This window comes from Sturnus vulgaris, chromosome 4 (assembly GCF_052056855.1).
Source record: "Sturnus vulgaris isolate bStuVul1 chromosome 4, bStuVul1.hap1, whole genome shotgun sequence".
In the NCBI taxonomy this organism is placed as follows: domain Eukaryota; kingdom Metazoa; phylum Chordata; class Aves; order Passeriformes; family Sturnidae; genus Sturnus; species Sturnus vulgaris.
In genome coordinates this window covers 65,288,692-65,302,691 of record NC_142246.1, presented here as the reverse complement: position 1 = coordinate 65,302,691, position 14,000 = coordinate 65,288,692, and the positions used below count along the sequence as shown (strand labels likewise).

At 39.2% G+C, this 14,000-nt stretch overlaps 1 protein-coding gene across 1 annotated transcript in view; it reads right to left on the bottom strand.

The window, feature by feature from the left end:
- Positions 1 to 14,000, bottom strand: part of SLC7A11 (solute carrier family 7 member 11) — a 59,433-nt gene that overhangs the window by 28,645 nt on the left and 16,788 nt on the right. The window contains exons 5-6 of the mRNA XM_014891955.2: positions 12,996 to 13,095; positions 9,833 to 9,877 (exon numbers count right to left, since the gene is read on the bottom strand). Of these exons, the coding sequence (XP_014747441.1) occupies positions 9,833 to 9,877; positions 12,996 to 13,095 (145 nt within the window). The remainder of the gene's footprint in view (positions 1 to 9,832; positions 9,878 to 12,995; positions 13,096 to 14,000) is intronic.

Here is a 14,000-nt window from a genome sequence, read left to right as displayed (position 1 = left end):
AACCACTACTAACTATATATATATATATATATATATATATGCTATATACCATGTCCTGGTACTGCCCTTGCAATTCATCTTTTTCCTTCCATCCTCCACCTCATGTTTGCTGAATAGATTTGATTTTTCAGGTAGCTGACTCCCTTCCTGATTTCGGACTAATGTCTTGGTGGTATCCTTATTACATTTTTGAGACATAAAAGGAGTTAGATTCTACGTCAGGCAATTAGGGGGAAAAGGGCAGAGGTGGCACTATTAATTTCAACACACATTTCCACAGAAAAAACCCAGCACAGCAATACTGTATCTAACCTTGCATCTATAGCACTCATTTTTATTCTGCCATTTTCCCACTCACTCTTCTCCAACACCCATGCCAGATGTGTGCTATAAGTTAACTGTATGAAATAATAATTCAATCTATAAAAATCAAACGAATACATAGAGAAAGACAACTGCTGTGTTTCTTTAGTGTACCCTCAAAGTTTAGGTATGAAAACTGCATTGCCTAGTCCTGAATATTTCCATGGCCTTCAGCTCGACTTTTATGTGAGTAGGAGTATTTTATACAAGGAATATAAATGTTAGAACAGGCAATTATACAAGTCACCTTGCCTTGCTTCATTCGATAGTGAATTATTAGTCTTCTCAACTGCAGTTTTATGAGACATCCTTATTGTCTTAATTAATGATCAAGGTACATCTTTGAAATCTTTACAGACACAATAGATTACATCAGTCTCTTTTCTAATTTACACATATTGACTGGCATATCAGTTTAAACCCTGCCACAGGTAGCTCTTCATTGCAGTCAATTTCTAAACAGAACATCAGTTTTGTGGTTTTTTATTTTTTTTTTTTTACATAAAATAGATAATGAAGTGGAAGTAGGAAATAGAAAGACCTGAAGGCAGCTGAACCAATTCAAGTGCTAAATTGAGGTTTAGAAGGCAGCTGCCAATGACAAAGATACAGCACCCCAGGGTCATCTCTCTCATGTGTAGAATTTCACCACAGGACTCAGCACTGATATAAACACCAAAAAAAATGGAGTGGGAGAAAAAAGCAAGTACACAGGGAAAGGAAAAGTAAATAAAAATATCTGATATGCTGAATGTGTGTCACGTACACATCCCTGAACATTGTAGAATGTAACAGCATCCATTAGGTCAGTCCCTAACTAGATGTATGAGGGAAAACATGCAGCCTCTGGAGAGCAGCAGGCACACACAGTGGCTGCCTCTGCCTGTCTCAGAGGAAAGGAAGAGGAATAGTGCCCAATGAAATCTGCAGCCCTTTGGCTGTCCCTGCTGCTGAAGCCTTTGCTGCCTGTGATCAGCCTGATGACAGGCGAATTCATGCACTGAGTCATCTTCCCAGACCCTCTGCTGCCTGCATCTATTGCTCTGGTGAATTCAGAGCACTGCTCAGACACACAGTGCATCTGTCAAAGACAAGGCAGGGGATTTGCAGTGTTTTCTGCATACATCTGGACCCCTCCAGACACAGACTGCACAGCACACTCTGCTTTCCAGCTGTGCTCTCCATTCCCTCTCTTGTGACACAGCACAGCCCAATGCACCTATGGGGCAGAGGACACTCGGGTGTGGCAGGAGGAATTTGTGTTCAACAGCCAAGAATAGGGAAAACAAGAACAGAAGGACTGAATCTGCATCCTCAATTATATTATAGATGGTAGTTACTATGTTGAAACTCTCAGAAATTACAGGGCCAAAGAAATTGCTACGAGACTACAGGATAATCCACATTATCAAATCCAAAAATCTAGTCCTATGTAATTGAAGTTAATGAAAAAAGAAAGAAACCAATTATTTGGATTTCAGTTTGGGTTACCACTTCCAGTTCCATTCTGACCCTTTTCACATTTTTAACTCAAGCTGCTAACACAGCTAAAAATCACAGTTTCACTTCTTCCTCTGGTTGGAAATATTTTGTGGATTCAGTGACCCCCAACAAATCCTATCACAGACAGACCCCAACTGGGGCTCACAAGCAAGTTGCAACCCTTGAATAATTTCCCTGTATCATATGTGACTCAATCACATTTTTTGTCAGCAGAACCATCAGATTGTCACAGTTAGAGCATTTATGGCACATCTCCTGAGGGGTGGGATGGAGAGTTGTTTTAGATAAAAATGTAAGATGTAACCAAAAGTATGTATTCTATAACCAGTTGTTAAAACCGGGTGGGGCAGTGTTCTTTATCTCTTCCATGAGCCATCCTCCCTCCAGGGGATATTTTCTGTTAATAGGCCATTGAGTCCCACTGCATAGCTGACAAAATTACACCATCCCATTGGGAGATGCTCCATGCAGGGACAGGAGACAAACGTTCCTACCTGGATATAACCTGAGATTTGGAACATCACAAGCAGCCTTATCCACTGAATTCCCAGAGGACAAGAGTCCATAACCACCTCTGGACCTTCAGAGGAAGACCAGACCCTTCTACAGGATCACTGCTTCAACAGAGTCACATCCATCACTCCAAGAGGATGCAGCCACCATTTAATCAGACTGCTACCAACACCCTGGCCAACACGGTGTCAGGTTGTATTCTGACTCCGTCAGGTTAAGCCAGTGTTTCTGTATTATTGCCTTTATCTTAATTTTCCTATTAAATTGTAATTCTCACTTGGGATCTGCCACTAGTTTGGTTTCCAACTAGTAAAGAGTGAAGAGAGGAAAAGTTGGAGCCAGAACTCAGGAGAGTTTAAGGCTGGGTTGGATGGGGCTCTGAGAAGCCTGGTCTAAAATCTCCCAAACTAGGAGTGAAAAAAGACTATAAATAAAGGCAAAGCAATCAGAATATTCGATTCCCGCTCGTAAGAGAATTTCCAACTTCCAGCAAGAGTGGCATCCTTCAACTAAAAAGAATAAAATAGATTTATGAAGGGAAATAAGTTAGTTCCCATACTGAGATTTCAGAAATCTGAATTAAAAACATGCATCCAAGACTGAAATACTTTGTTTCAGAAATGAATTATTAGTATTTTCTAAAAGAAACAATTAATGAGCTGAAGATTTGAGTCATGCAAATACTACGGAGCTAATTAGGTTAGCAAGAAAGCAAAAGCAAAGGAAAGATCATTTTCAATCTCATGCTGGTGAGTCAACTCCCCTGAGATCTAATAATTGTCTATTTGTCCCTCTCAAACACACACAAATACTACTGAATTACATTCTTAATTAAATGTTTTACATACATTTTACAAATAGCAAAACCCATGCTTGGTTTCATGAAAGTACATTTGAGCTAGTAAATTAATTTGTTTTCTTTTTTTGGCAGATTCAGTTCCCCATTAAAGGATTGTATAGATCTGAAAACATGATTTTATCACTTACAGAGGTCAGAAATAAACTGTAGAAATTGTTGAATTCACCAGGTTTGGACACCTCATCTGAGATGCCTCCCAGACGATTGAAAGAATTTAAGCAGACTGTAATGCTGTTAGATACAGTCAAAATTAGAAAGTATAAACTTCTATTAAGGAGACATAAAAATAGCTGTGGGGAGGCTAATTAGAACATCCTCATTCTATGATGAAGAATAAGTATTCAACTGCAAAAAAAAAAAAAGCAAGACACAAATAATATATAGAGGGAAAAATGCAAATGCTCACTTGACTGACCTGGTTTTCCCTTTAAGGTGATTTGATGAATTCACATGAGCAAATGGGCTTTACAAAATACTGGAAAGATTAGCATTTGTCTCCTTTGATTATCTTCAGGTAAAATATCACAATGTAATCCTATAACTTCTGCACTGAATATTTGTCACTGTAGCCTGACATGAAGAAAATGAATTGGAGTCAAATGTATCTTTTAGGAATAAGTAGAATATAATGACACAAGAAAGATTTCAAACTCCAGGCAGATAAACCTTCCTAGTGTTTAAGAGTACTGATATTAATACTCCTCTTCAGCATAAATCTTGTCATTAAATTACAAAATAACAAAAAAAAAAGGAAGAAGGAGAGAGGCAGAAATATCAAAGACTTGCATCCTCTCAATTAACACTGAAAACATGTTTTACTTTTTTGATTGCTGTGAATCTGATCCCCAATCAGTGGCTAGATTGACAATGAGCAACAATGAGTGCAATTCAAGCTTCTGACTGACTTTGGTAGGGGGCTGCATTTTAACGTGAAGCAGCAAAAATCAGATGGCTATGAATAAAAAGGGAGCTGGAAGAGTTGTAGCATCCTAGCCCCCATTCCCCTCCCATCCATCTGCATCCCTATAATGCTCAGATAGCCTGAAGAAAACACCCTTAATACTTTATTTCTCTCACTCAGTCCTCATAGACTCTATAATTAGAATGAATGGGTGGCACACATTAGCTAGACACGACATTCACATTATAACAGTATAAAAATAGATTATATCAAACATTTTGATATCCTGATTTTACGAAATGTCTGAAGATATCAAGCTCTGCTGACTTGCTATACAGCTACTGTTGCTTGGTGCTTTGGAAAAACAGGAATAAATGAAGTGAGAAGAACACTGGAAAAATCTAATAGACAAACTGACTGATCTCAGACCCCAAGGTCAGAGCAAAGCAATTCATTTTGTGGTTTTTCAACAGCACAAGACATGATTTATCAATCTGAGACCACACTTATAAACACTATACATCTCAATAATATGTTCTTTGCACTGTGTAACTTTTTAAACAATGATAGATTGCCTGGGCTGGACCAAAGTTATTTTACAAACAGAAATGAAATATTTGCAAATGAAATGGTTCAATAAAGGAGGTGAGGGGCAAGAAATGAAAAAAAAAAAAGAGAGAGAAAAAAAGGAATTATTATGCCAAATGGCAGCTGTACTTAACTGCAACTGCAAAGTAATCTATACTGTAAAATACTTTCAGACTACACATCCTTTGAAATTCTCTTTTTTTTCCACTAAATGAAAAATATTTCTAAGTTCAACAACACCAACAAAAATCTGCAGTGCCAAAGAAATAAAATTATTTAGTAAAACAAGGGCTATAAATTAACATCTCTCTCAAACTGTCACTTGACAACAGACTGCCTTCAAGTCAGTAAGGAATTTGAGTCCAAGTTTCCCTCTCCTTAAAGTGAAATATTATTTTCTCTATCTTACAACACAAGGCTAATCTTCACAACTTGAAGCATTCAGGCCAGTCATCTACTCATAGTGAGGATGGAGCACAATTTTGTTAAAGTGGGATTCTCTTTTTGACACAACCTGCCTCTGGCTTTGACAAGGCTCTGAAGATGCTGCTGTGATGTGAAGACTCTCCTGTGTTATCTTCTCATCTGGAAGCTGCCAAAATTCTTGATGAACTTTAGCACTGATCCCAGACTCTGCTCAGCCTGGGAAGGCAAGAGGGAAGTGCTCTTCAGGCATGAGCTGCCTTTAGGGTCTTGACTGAATAAACTTGGCGTGTTTCTTGAGAGTACACAGTGAGTGCTCAAGAATACAGATGAGATCAAAGGCTATGTTCAAGAAATGAGTCTGGAAGTTCAGCATGCATGATTTCTAATCCTCTAAATTTCCTGCTCCAGACAACATGGCTCCTGTCACTTTTCAGGTGACAAACTCTCTGAGAGACCTGGCTGTTCCTTCATTCACCTATTATTTAACAAGGCAACACAATAAGACCTCAGTTTGGGACTGATCCTTATAGCATAAAAAAAATCAAAAATAAAGCTACATGGGATGTAGCTGCACAAATTTGTTTTGGTGAAGTTCTGCTTCAAGGATTATTTAGGTAATTTATTTGAAACAACAATTTATACTGACCCAACCTGTACATGCAAAGCATAATTTTCATAAAAAGGAAAAGAAATTTGCTGTCGCACTTTAATGTTGTTCCACATATTCTTGCTAATAAAATTATTTCAGGCTATTTTAAAAAATTGTACATTGGCACTGCAACCACAGCTCCTTCTAAAATAAACATTAACTTTGTGTTTCTTCAGGACCTACTAATAGCTGGCTTGAACAAAGAGGAATAAAGAAATGAGTTCAGGCTTAAAAATGAGACATCAAAAGGGGGTTTAGCGAGACACAGAAACAGCTACTTCTACATCTTATAATTGGGGTTATAATAATGTCCTTACACAAAAGAGGGGACAGTGGCATTTCCAAAGTGAGAATTCAACACTACTTCTAAAACTCTGTTCAAAAAGCAATGACATTCTCTTTGAGAGGTTATTTTAAGTCTTTCTGCTCTCCCTTCTGTAATGTAAAGGGCTCTTGCTCCCTGCTTTGCTAATTCCTGCTCTCCCTCTCTAGGTTTCATATTGCCTTGGCACCCCAGTGCCTAAGATCCAGAGTATTTCCCCTACTTATAGACCTCAGAGTGGAATTTACTGCACCTGGGCAGGCAGCTGCACCTCCACAGATTCCCACAGCCTCCAAAGCCCTTCCTGCCTCTGCAAACAGCACAAAGGGGACTGGGCAAAAGCACAAGCATCCCCCTTTCCCTGCCTCTCTCCTGCACTCCCAATGACACGTGCCATACTCCCCCATAGGTTTTCCTGGTGCCACACACCACAGAAAGAAATGCAATCTCTGTCTAGGAAATTTAATGTCTAATAGCAGATACTTCTGCCTTCCTATGCATCTCAGGATATATTCTAGGGCCCACCTGCACAGAATATCTTGGGTTGGAAAGGACCTTAAAGATCATCTTGTTGCCATAGGTAGGATCACCTTCCACTAGACCAGGCTGCTCAAAGCCCCATCCTCACTCTCTGCTAGAGAATTCCTGCCCATCCCTCTGCTGTAAATCTGGCACATCCCCTTAGAACATTCACTAGAGTTTTGCAGCCTGCTGGTTCTCATGGGGATAGAGCTGATCATTCACCTCAGTTACTTCCAGAGCTGTCTCACACCTGGAAATGCACAACTGTGACTGATTCTCAGGCAAATATTTACTTTGGCAGGTGCAGGGCAGAAGACTTCACTGTGCTCACCTCTTTTGCTGTAAGTAATTTACATCCATCCTAACCATTGACAAACATTACAAATTGCACACCTGGAGCTGTTACAAGCTCTAAGTGGTTCAAGCCTGTACTTTCCTCTTCTTTTTTTAAAATCAGCTACATCATATCTACATAGATGTACAATACAGTAGAATCACAGAATAATTTGGGTTGGGAGGGACCTTAAAATTGTAGCTCCAAGCCCCCTACAACAGCAGAACAATTAGTGGCTCATCTATCATTTGCACTGGATTTCGTGGGAGCTGAGACAGTTGCCACTGAGATGAATCCACACTATTCCATTGCCCTGAAGCTTTGGGAAAAATGGTGGAGCAAGCCTTGGTTCAGGACATCTTTCCAAAAGAGCCATTCACAAGTGGAAACCAGATAAAAAATGTGTTCCAAATGTTTTATTTAATTGCTTATTTCAGCTCAAGAGAGTCCAGAATCCCCATTTACAGGTGGTGCAGAGGTCTCTGTCGGCACAGACAGTAACAATCCATTTGCTCCACCATCACCTGCAATTTATTCAGCAATTTTTAAAATCCTGCTCTCTTCTATTCTATATTATATCTTTGCATAGAGATTGTAAAAACTGGGCATCTACTCATCCTCTCAAAGTGCAGCCTCAAGAGGAAGAGTGATGAAGGGAAGCTTTAAGAGCCTTGTGATAACATTGCACATGTAATATCGAGCTGTCTTTTTTTCCAGTGCCATCCTGGAATACACTAAACCAGCCAGGTTATGTGGTTTGCCCTCCAGTACTACATCCTCAGTGGCAGTACAAATTAACTTCAGCAGTTCTCCAAGGATAACCTGGAGAACAGAAAAGCTCTCCTAAGATGGGAAAAGACAGTCTTCTTCCCTCATATCCTAGCTGCAATGGAAAGAAAAACATCAGAATTGAACCAACACCACTTCTCTTAGCTAAGATATATCAAGGTCCTATGCAGCAGAGAGCAAAATATTCAAAAATAGGCACTCCTCTGACTCAAATCACAAAAACTCGACATATATCAAAATAGCTATAATGAAAATTACCAAGAATTCTACTTAAAAGAATTGCAGAGACACAGAAATATATGAAAAGTCACAAAGGGCATCTGCACATTTAAAAAGATCACACAGTATTGATGGCAATCACATGATAATTTACAAATTATATTGCTCTAGCTGAATTTAATCACACCACCAAGACTCTGACTCCTAACCTATCTCCCTAGAATTTCCTGAAATAGTAGATATCCTGGACCAGAATCCCTTCACTCCTACATTTAGTTTCACATTTAAAATCAATCTGTAATACAACAATTTTTCAAAAGTAAAAAAATATGTAGGTTGTCTTTTGGTTTTAATATCTGCCTCTCATGATTTTATAAATAGCACAGATCCTTGGTAGTTAAACCCTGGATCATCCAGTTGAGTTCATGTGTGTCCCAGGCCTGGGAATCTTTAGCCAGCTGCTCTCCACTGACACAAGTGACTTAGGAGCACAGAAGCCTCCAGGTTTGAAAAGGCCTGCAAGACCATTGAGTCCAACCATTAACCCAGCACTGCCAAGTCCACCACTAAACCCAAGTGTCCCCAAGTGCCACACCTGCACATTTTCAATACATCCAGAGTCATGTTTTACTAAACCACAGCTCCTAAAGTGGTGTTTTATCAGAACTGAAGATTACCAGTGAAAAACCCATTTGTGCAGAGGTATCTGTCATAATGATTACTCATAAATATTAATGCAGTGTTTTCCACCTGCTCCTGGATTCCTGTCACACAATTCTCGCTGTACATATCCTGATCACATCAAAGAGCCCACTAACACACAACACAGCTCAAAGTCACTGAGACAATGGAAATCTGCCAGTCTTTCTACCAGCCTCATATTTTATCATCCATTTCCTTACAAGGATTTTCAGGCCTCTGAAACAGCACCAGGTTTGGTTCAGATACCAAAGAAACCAACAAAACCCTTCTGCATGTTCCCAATCAATGGCTTGGGGTTTTCTTCCTCTATATATCTCAGATTCATATTATCTGAGTGTACAGTGCTGGGTGTCCTTTTAAAACAATAAGTAATTTGGTACCCAGCCAGTTATCTTATTTTAAAAACCTAAGAAAATTATATTTAGCCATTAATTTCTTCATCATGTAAATAATTTCTTTTCCTCAAAGAAAAATGATCTGAAAACTCATTTTCTCTAACTTTTGCAAAACATAAGTAGCTTTTTATTACTGGCTTCAGGTACCAAAACAAATCTACTAAAATAGATGGGACAAATCAAACTCTCCCTAACAGGATAACTTTTCTTTCCATGTTTTACAGGCAGGTGATGTCAGAATATTCATCTCTGGTTGGAAACAGGCTCCAACCCATATCCCCTGTCCAGTTTAATTAGATTGGACGCTGTGTGATGTGTATTCAAGATCCTGCATTTCTGAGACATCTAAAACAAGTAGAACTAAGTATTTGATTAATATTTAAACACAGCAAAACTGACAAATATTGCAGCAGGTAAGTTTCTTGGGCAAGATTTCCCTGGCAGGATATCAGTAACTTCCACTGAAAGGAGCCCCTGGTAGTTACTTGTATCCTGAGGAGGAGAACTGGAGCCCTAGAGATCTACTTAATTTTCTGCTTTCTGTGCAGATAAAAGCAGAATACATAACGAGGTCACAACAGACCAAAAATAGCAAATCTTCAAGCAGTTGCAATTCAAATAGACACCAGATCTGCTGGAAGGCAAGCAGCTTGACCAGCATACAGAACTTTTGAAGATCACTAATTTTATAACATTTTAAATTTCACCACCATTATTCAAAAGTCAAGCAAAACATGTAGTACATACTTTTCAGGGTTTTCCACTTCTTCGGTAACAAAATTGAGGTAAAACCTAGAAAAGAGTTATAAAATTTATTATAAGATTTATTCTTATATTTTTATTCCGTAGTTCTTAAACCAAGAATCGAGATGCTTTCAGTTAAGCACTGCTGTTAATTACAGAAGGCTGTGCAGGCCCATGATTGGATTAAAGAGAGAGTGATATTTAACCTTCCCTTATCCCCACACTCAGGAAGAAAATTCTCAGAAAAGACAGCAAAGTAGGAAAAGAAAAAGACAGTAACAGTATAAAATCAGTGTGTAATTAAGTTATTTTTTTCCCCTGGCATACTATGCAGTTAATAGTTTACCCAAATTCTATACGTACACACACATGCACCCTTCAAGCTTCATATTCCATTTGTGCTTGTTGCCTTTTATAGGTTCAGGTTATATTGGCAAAAAGTCTCATCAGAGTACTCAGCAAGGGCTTCTTAACCATACAAATAACTGAAGCCTTAGAAAAACCCCTCCTAAACTAAGAACTTTCACAGTATTTTGTGGTATAGGAACTTAAACACAGGCTTCTAGCCCTGCCTGCTCTTGCACAACCTCCAGTACAGGTTGCACTCTGATCATATTCCAGCAGCATTCAAGAGACAGCTCTGTATGGGAATTCATAGGAACTGCTCACCAGGCACAGCCCTGCATACAAAGCAACCATGAGCCTCAGGGTTGCTGAACCCTCTGTTCTACATTTATTAGCACTAGGGCTGTGCCTGACTGGATAACAATTGTGCCTGGCTCAGAGACAGGCCCAGAGTCAGATCTTGTCTAATTAAACAGAGCAGTCAATACAGAGCCTATGCTGGCCCTCTGCACTTGTGCAGGGAGACAAATGGCACCTGAGCCACAGTGCTGCAGTGAACAGAACACTGGGAACTGATCTGGCAGAAAGTCTGGAGCTTGGCCCCATCACAAGTCTTGGAGCAAAGCTGAGGTAGCAGAACAAGTGGCTCATGGCTTTTTAAAAATAGTGATTTTGTGACTGAGCATTAAATTCTTTGTCAGCTTATGCAAAAACATCAGTGCTTGTTTTTAAACTTTCTAGTGCATAGAGCACAGAAGAAGATTCTGGTTAGATAAATGGAGGAAAGTCTTTACAGAGAGGGTGGTGGAGCACTGGAACTGGTTATCCAAGCTGTGGATGCCCCATACCTGGAAGTGTACAAGGCCAGGTTGGATGGGGCTTTGAGCAACCTGGTCTAGTGGGAGCTATCCCTACCCTTGGCAGAGGGGTTGGAACAAAATGATCTTTAAGGTGCCTTTCAACCCAAACCATTCTATGATAGCCCAGCCTCAGTCCTTTTATTGATGCCAAGACATGTTTCCTTGCATTGTTTTCTCCACTTGTCCTTTTTCAACCAGAATTCTGCATACTCAATAGTCTACACTTGCTCTTGACAGGATGAACCCACACACAGAAGAGATACTGCTTTTCTTTTTCAAAGCTGTATCATTCAAAGTTAACAGCCTTGTGAGCATAAAATTCTGCCTGCATCCCAGGACACATCAACACTTGCAACACTCCTTCATATTCAGCTCATTTTATTGATTTAGCCCCATGAAACTGATAGTGCAAGGATATTGCCACTCCGCTTAATGGTCTGCTCCTCCACGCTCTCAGGTGATGAATTTTAGCTGATGACAAAGAAAAATAGACAGCTGGGAAGAACCACTAGCCAAATTGGGTCTTTTTCCTGCTAATTTCTTTTATAAGTGGCAAATAAGGAACTCGAAATAAAAGTCAGAAGGTGTAAAGAGGGAAAAAAATAATTATTGTAAGGCTTTAAATAATTGTGTGAAAAATGGGAAAGAAGCAACAGAATAACAGTATTTTTGATGAACCATTTTGCAGGAAAGAAACTGAATAATATTAAAGAGCTTTTAAAATTGCTTTCATACAAAAACTTCAGTTAATATTCAAAAAGTGAGAAACCATCACACGTATGGATATGATAGACAGAGGCAGTTACAGGAGAGAGGGGGAAGAAAGCAGAGATTGTCCACATAATCAATTCCATTTCTTTGAGGCTTCAAAATGCCAGGCTCTTTTCTTACATATCTATCCCCAGATAAAGGCTTTGGACTCTCTTGGGCTTCTTCCCCCCACTGCCATTTAATATATAAAGTTCTGTTCATGCTTCAGTGTGCAGATTTATAATGCTCCTGCAACCAGGGAGTTGGAGATGGGCAGAGAACGCCAATGCTCAGCCCATTGTCCCTCCAAATTAAATAAATAAAGCCCTTATCTTGCAGCCCTCACTTTTCATGCAAGGTAAAGACCTTGGCTGCCTGTGAGGCTGTGGGGAGCCAAGGGAAGGGCTGCAGACAAAGCTATCTCAAAAAAAGCCCACTCTGTGCTCTGTGCTCTGCTTTCTTCCCCCCACGCTGCTGCTGCTGCAGAAACCCTTTGGCACTGCACAATGTGAGCCCTCACGAGCATGAATAAATTGTAAAGGCAGATTCAAGAAGCAGCAGCACCTTTCAAACCAGCTGCTGTGTACTTTGGAGGGGGAAGAGAAAGAATTTGAAAGTTCTAAGCAGGATACCTGAAGGTAAAGTCTCATACCTTTGCTCACACTTGATTTTTGTGGAAGCCATTTGCACTTTTATGTATGGTCCAAATCTCTCAGAGCAAGAGGTATAAAATCTTGAGATTTTTATTCTGTTTCCTGCTCCATACCAATCTCATTGACTCTTACTTGTCGAATACTGCTATTACAAAGCAAAGCTAAGGGCCACACAACTTTGTAACAGAATCATAGATTTGTTTTTTAAATAATTACTGACTTCTTAAAAAAAATTTAAGCTTCATTAGTCCTTTTATACTTTTATTAAAATATTTAATGAAAAATGAAGACTATTCCTTTCTTGTGGTGTGATTATTTTGGTGGTCAGTGTGTGTTTATATATTGTATACTGAAAAAGAAAAATCCTTCCTTTGCAGAGCTGCTTGCACAATGACCACTGAGCATATGGAACAGTGGTGAGAACTACCCTAGCTGTATGATGTAGCTTGGCAAAAGATGTAGAATGTGATACTCATTGCTTCATACAAATAAATGTCTTTGTTATAACATATTAGTGTTTGTTTTCAAGAAAAATATGTGCAAGTTTCATCCACTTACCAGCCTGAATAGGCATACATTCCTGAATAGAAAGCAAGTGGTAATCCCATAACACTGGCATCATTCCCTGCAAAGGCATTTTTAAAGTGCTGTGTTTCTCCTGCAAAATCAACCAAAAAAAAAAAGTTGAAAAATAGGCACTTTGGTCATAACTACTTAAAAAAAAATAAATATAACACATCATGGAACATTTAATCACCCAACAGTTCACCGATATCAAGTTCTGCCCTTGACCTTAAATTCTGGCCCAACCATTGCAGCCATACTCTGCCAGCAATTGTAAAAGGCTTTGTGGCTTCTGTATTCATGCAATAGGAGAATTTGGCCTATTAGTTTGTTTCAAAGCATTCTGAGCTTGATAACACTCACTGCTCTGTCATTTCCAGCAGTGACTTACATCAATATGAAAGAGCAGAATGAGCTCAGTAGTTTTTGATGTGGAAAATTTCACTTGTTCAACATTTGAATCAGAAGGAATTTTGTTGTCATTTCATTCAGAAGCAACATTTATAAGATAAATAAACCCAAAATTTTAAACATTTTTACCATTGAAAAATGAGTTTAGTAACTCCCTACCATGATAATCAACACTGTATTAATATTACATCAAGGAAGAATTATCTACATATCTATAAATGAAAATATGCAGGAATTTTGTTATGCTCTTATTCATTCACAAAGTGCTTTATGGTTTGCAAGATGTCCCCACCATATCCCAAATTTCCTGAGAAGCAATGATCCTCCACAGATGCAGAGCAGGAAGAGACTTAATTAACTGAGTTAAATTAGCAATTAGTTAAATCCTCTACCCTTTATTCTGTTTTTACTAAGCCCTCAGTCAAAATTCCCACTGAAGCAGAGGCTTTTTGGTTAAGGGAGAAGCTGTGGCCAGAGAAAGGTGCCCAGTGGAGAATCAGGGACACCAGCAGAGCAAGAACCCCCAAGCAAACCTGGGTTTGACCTGCTCCAAAGGTCTAGGAGAAGTGGGGCAGATGGGAACAGAGA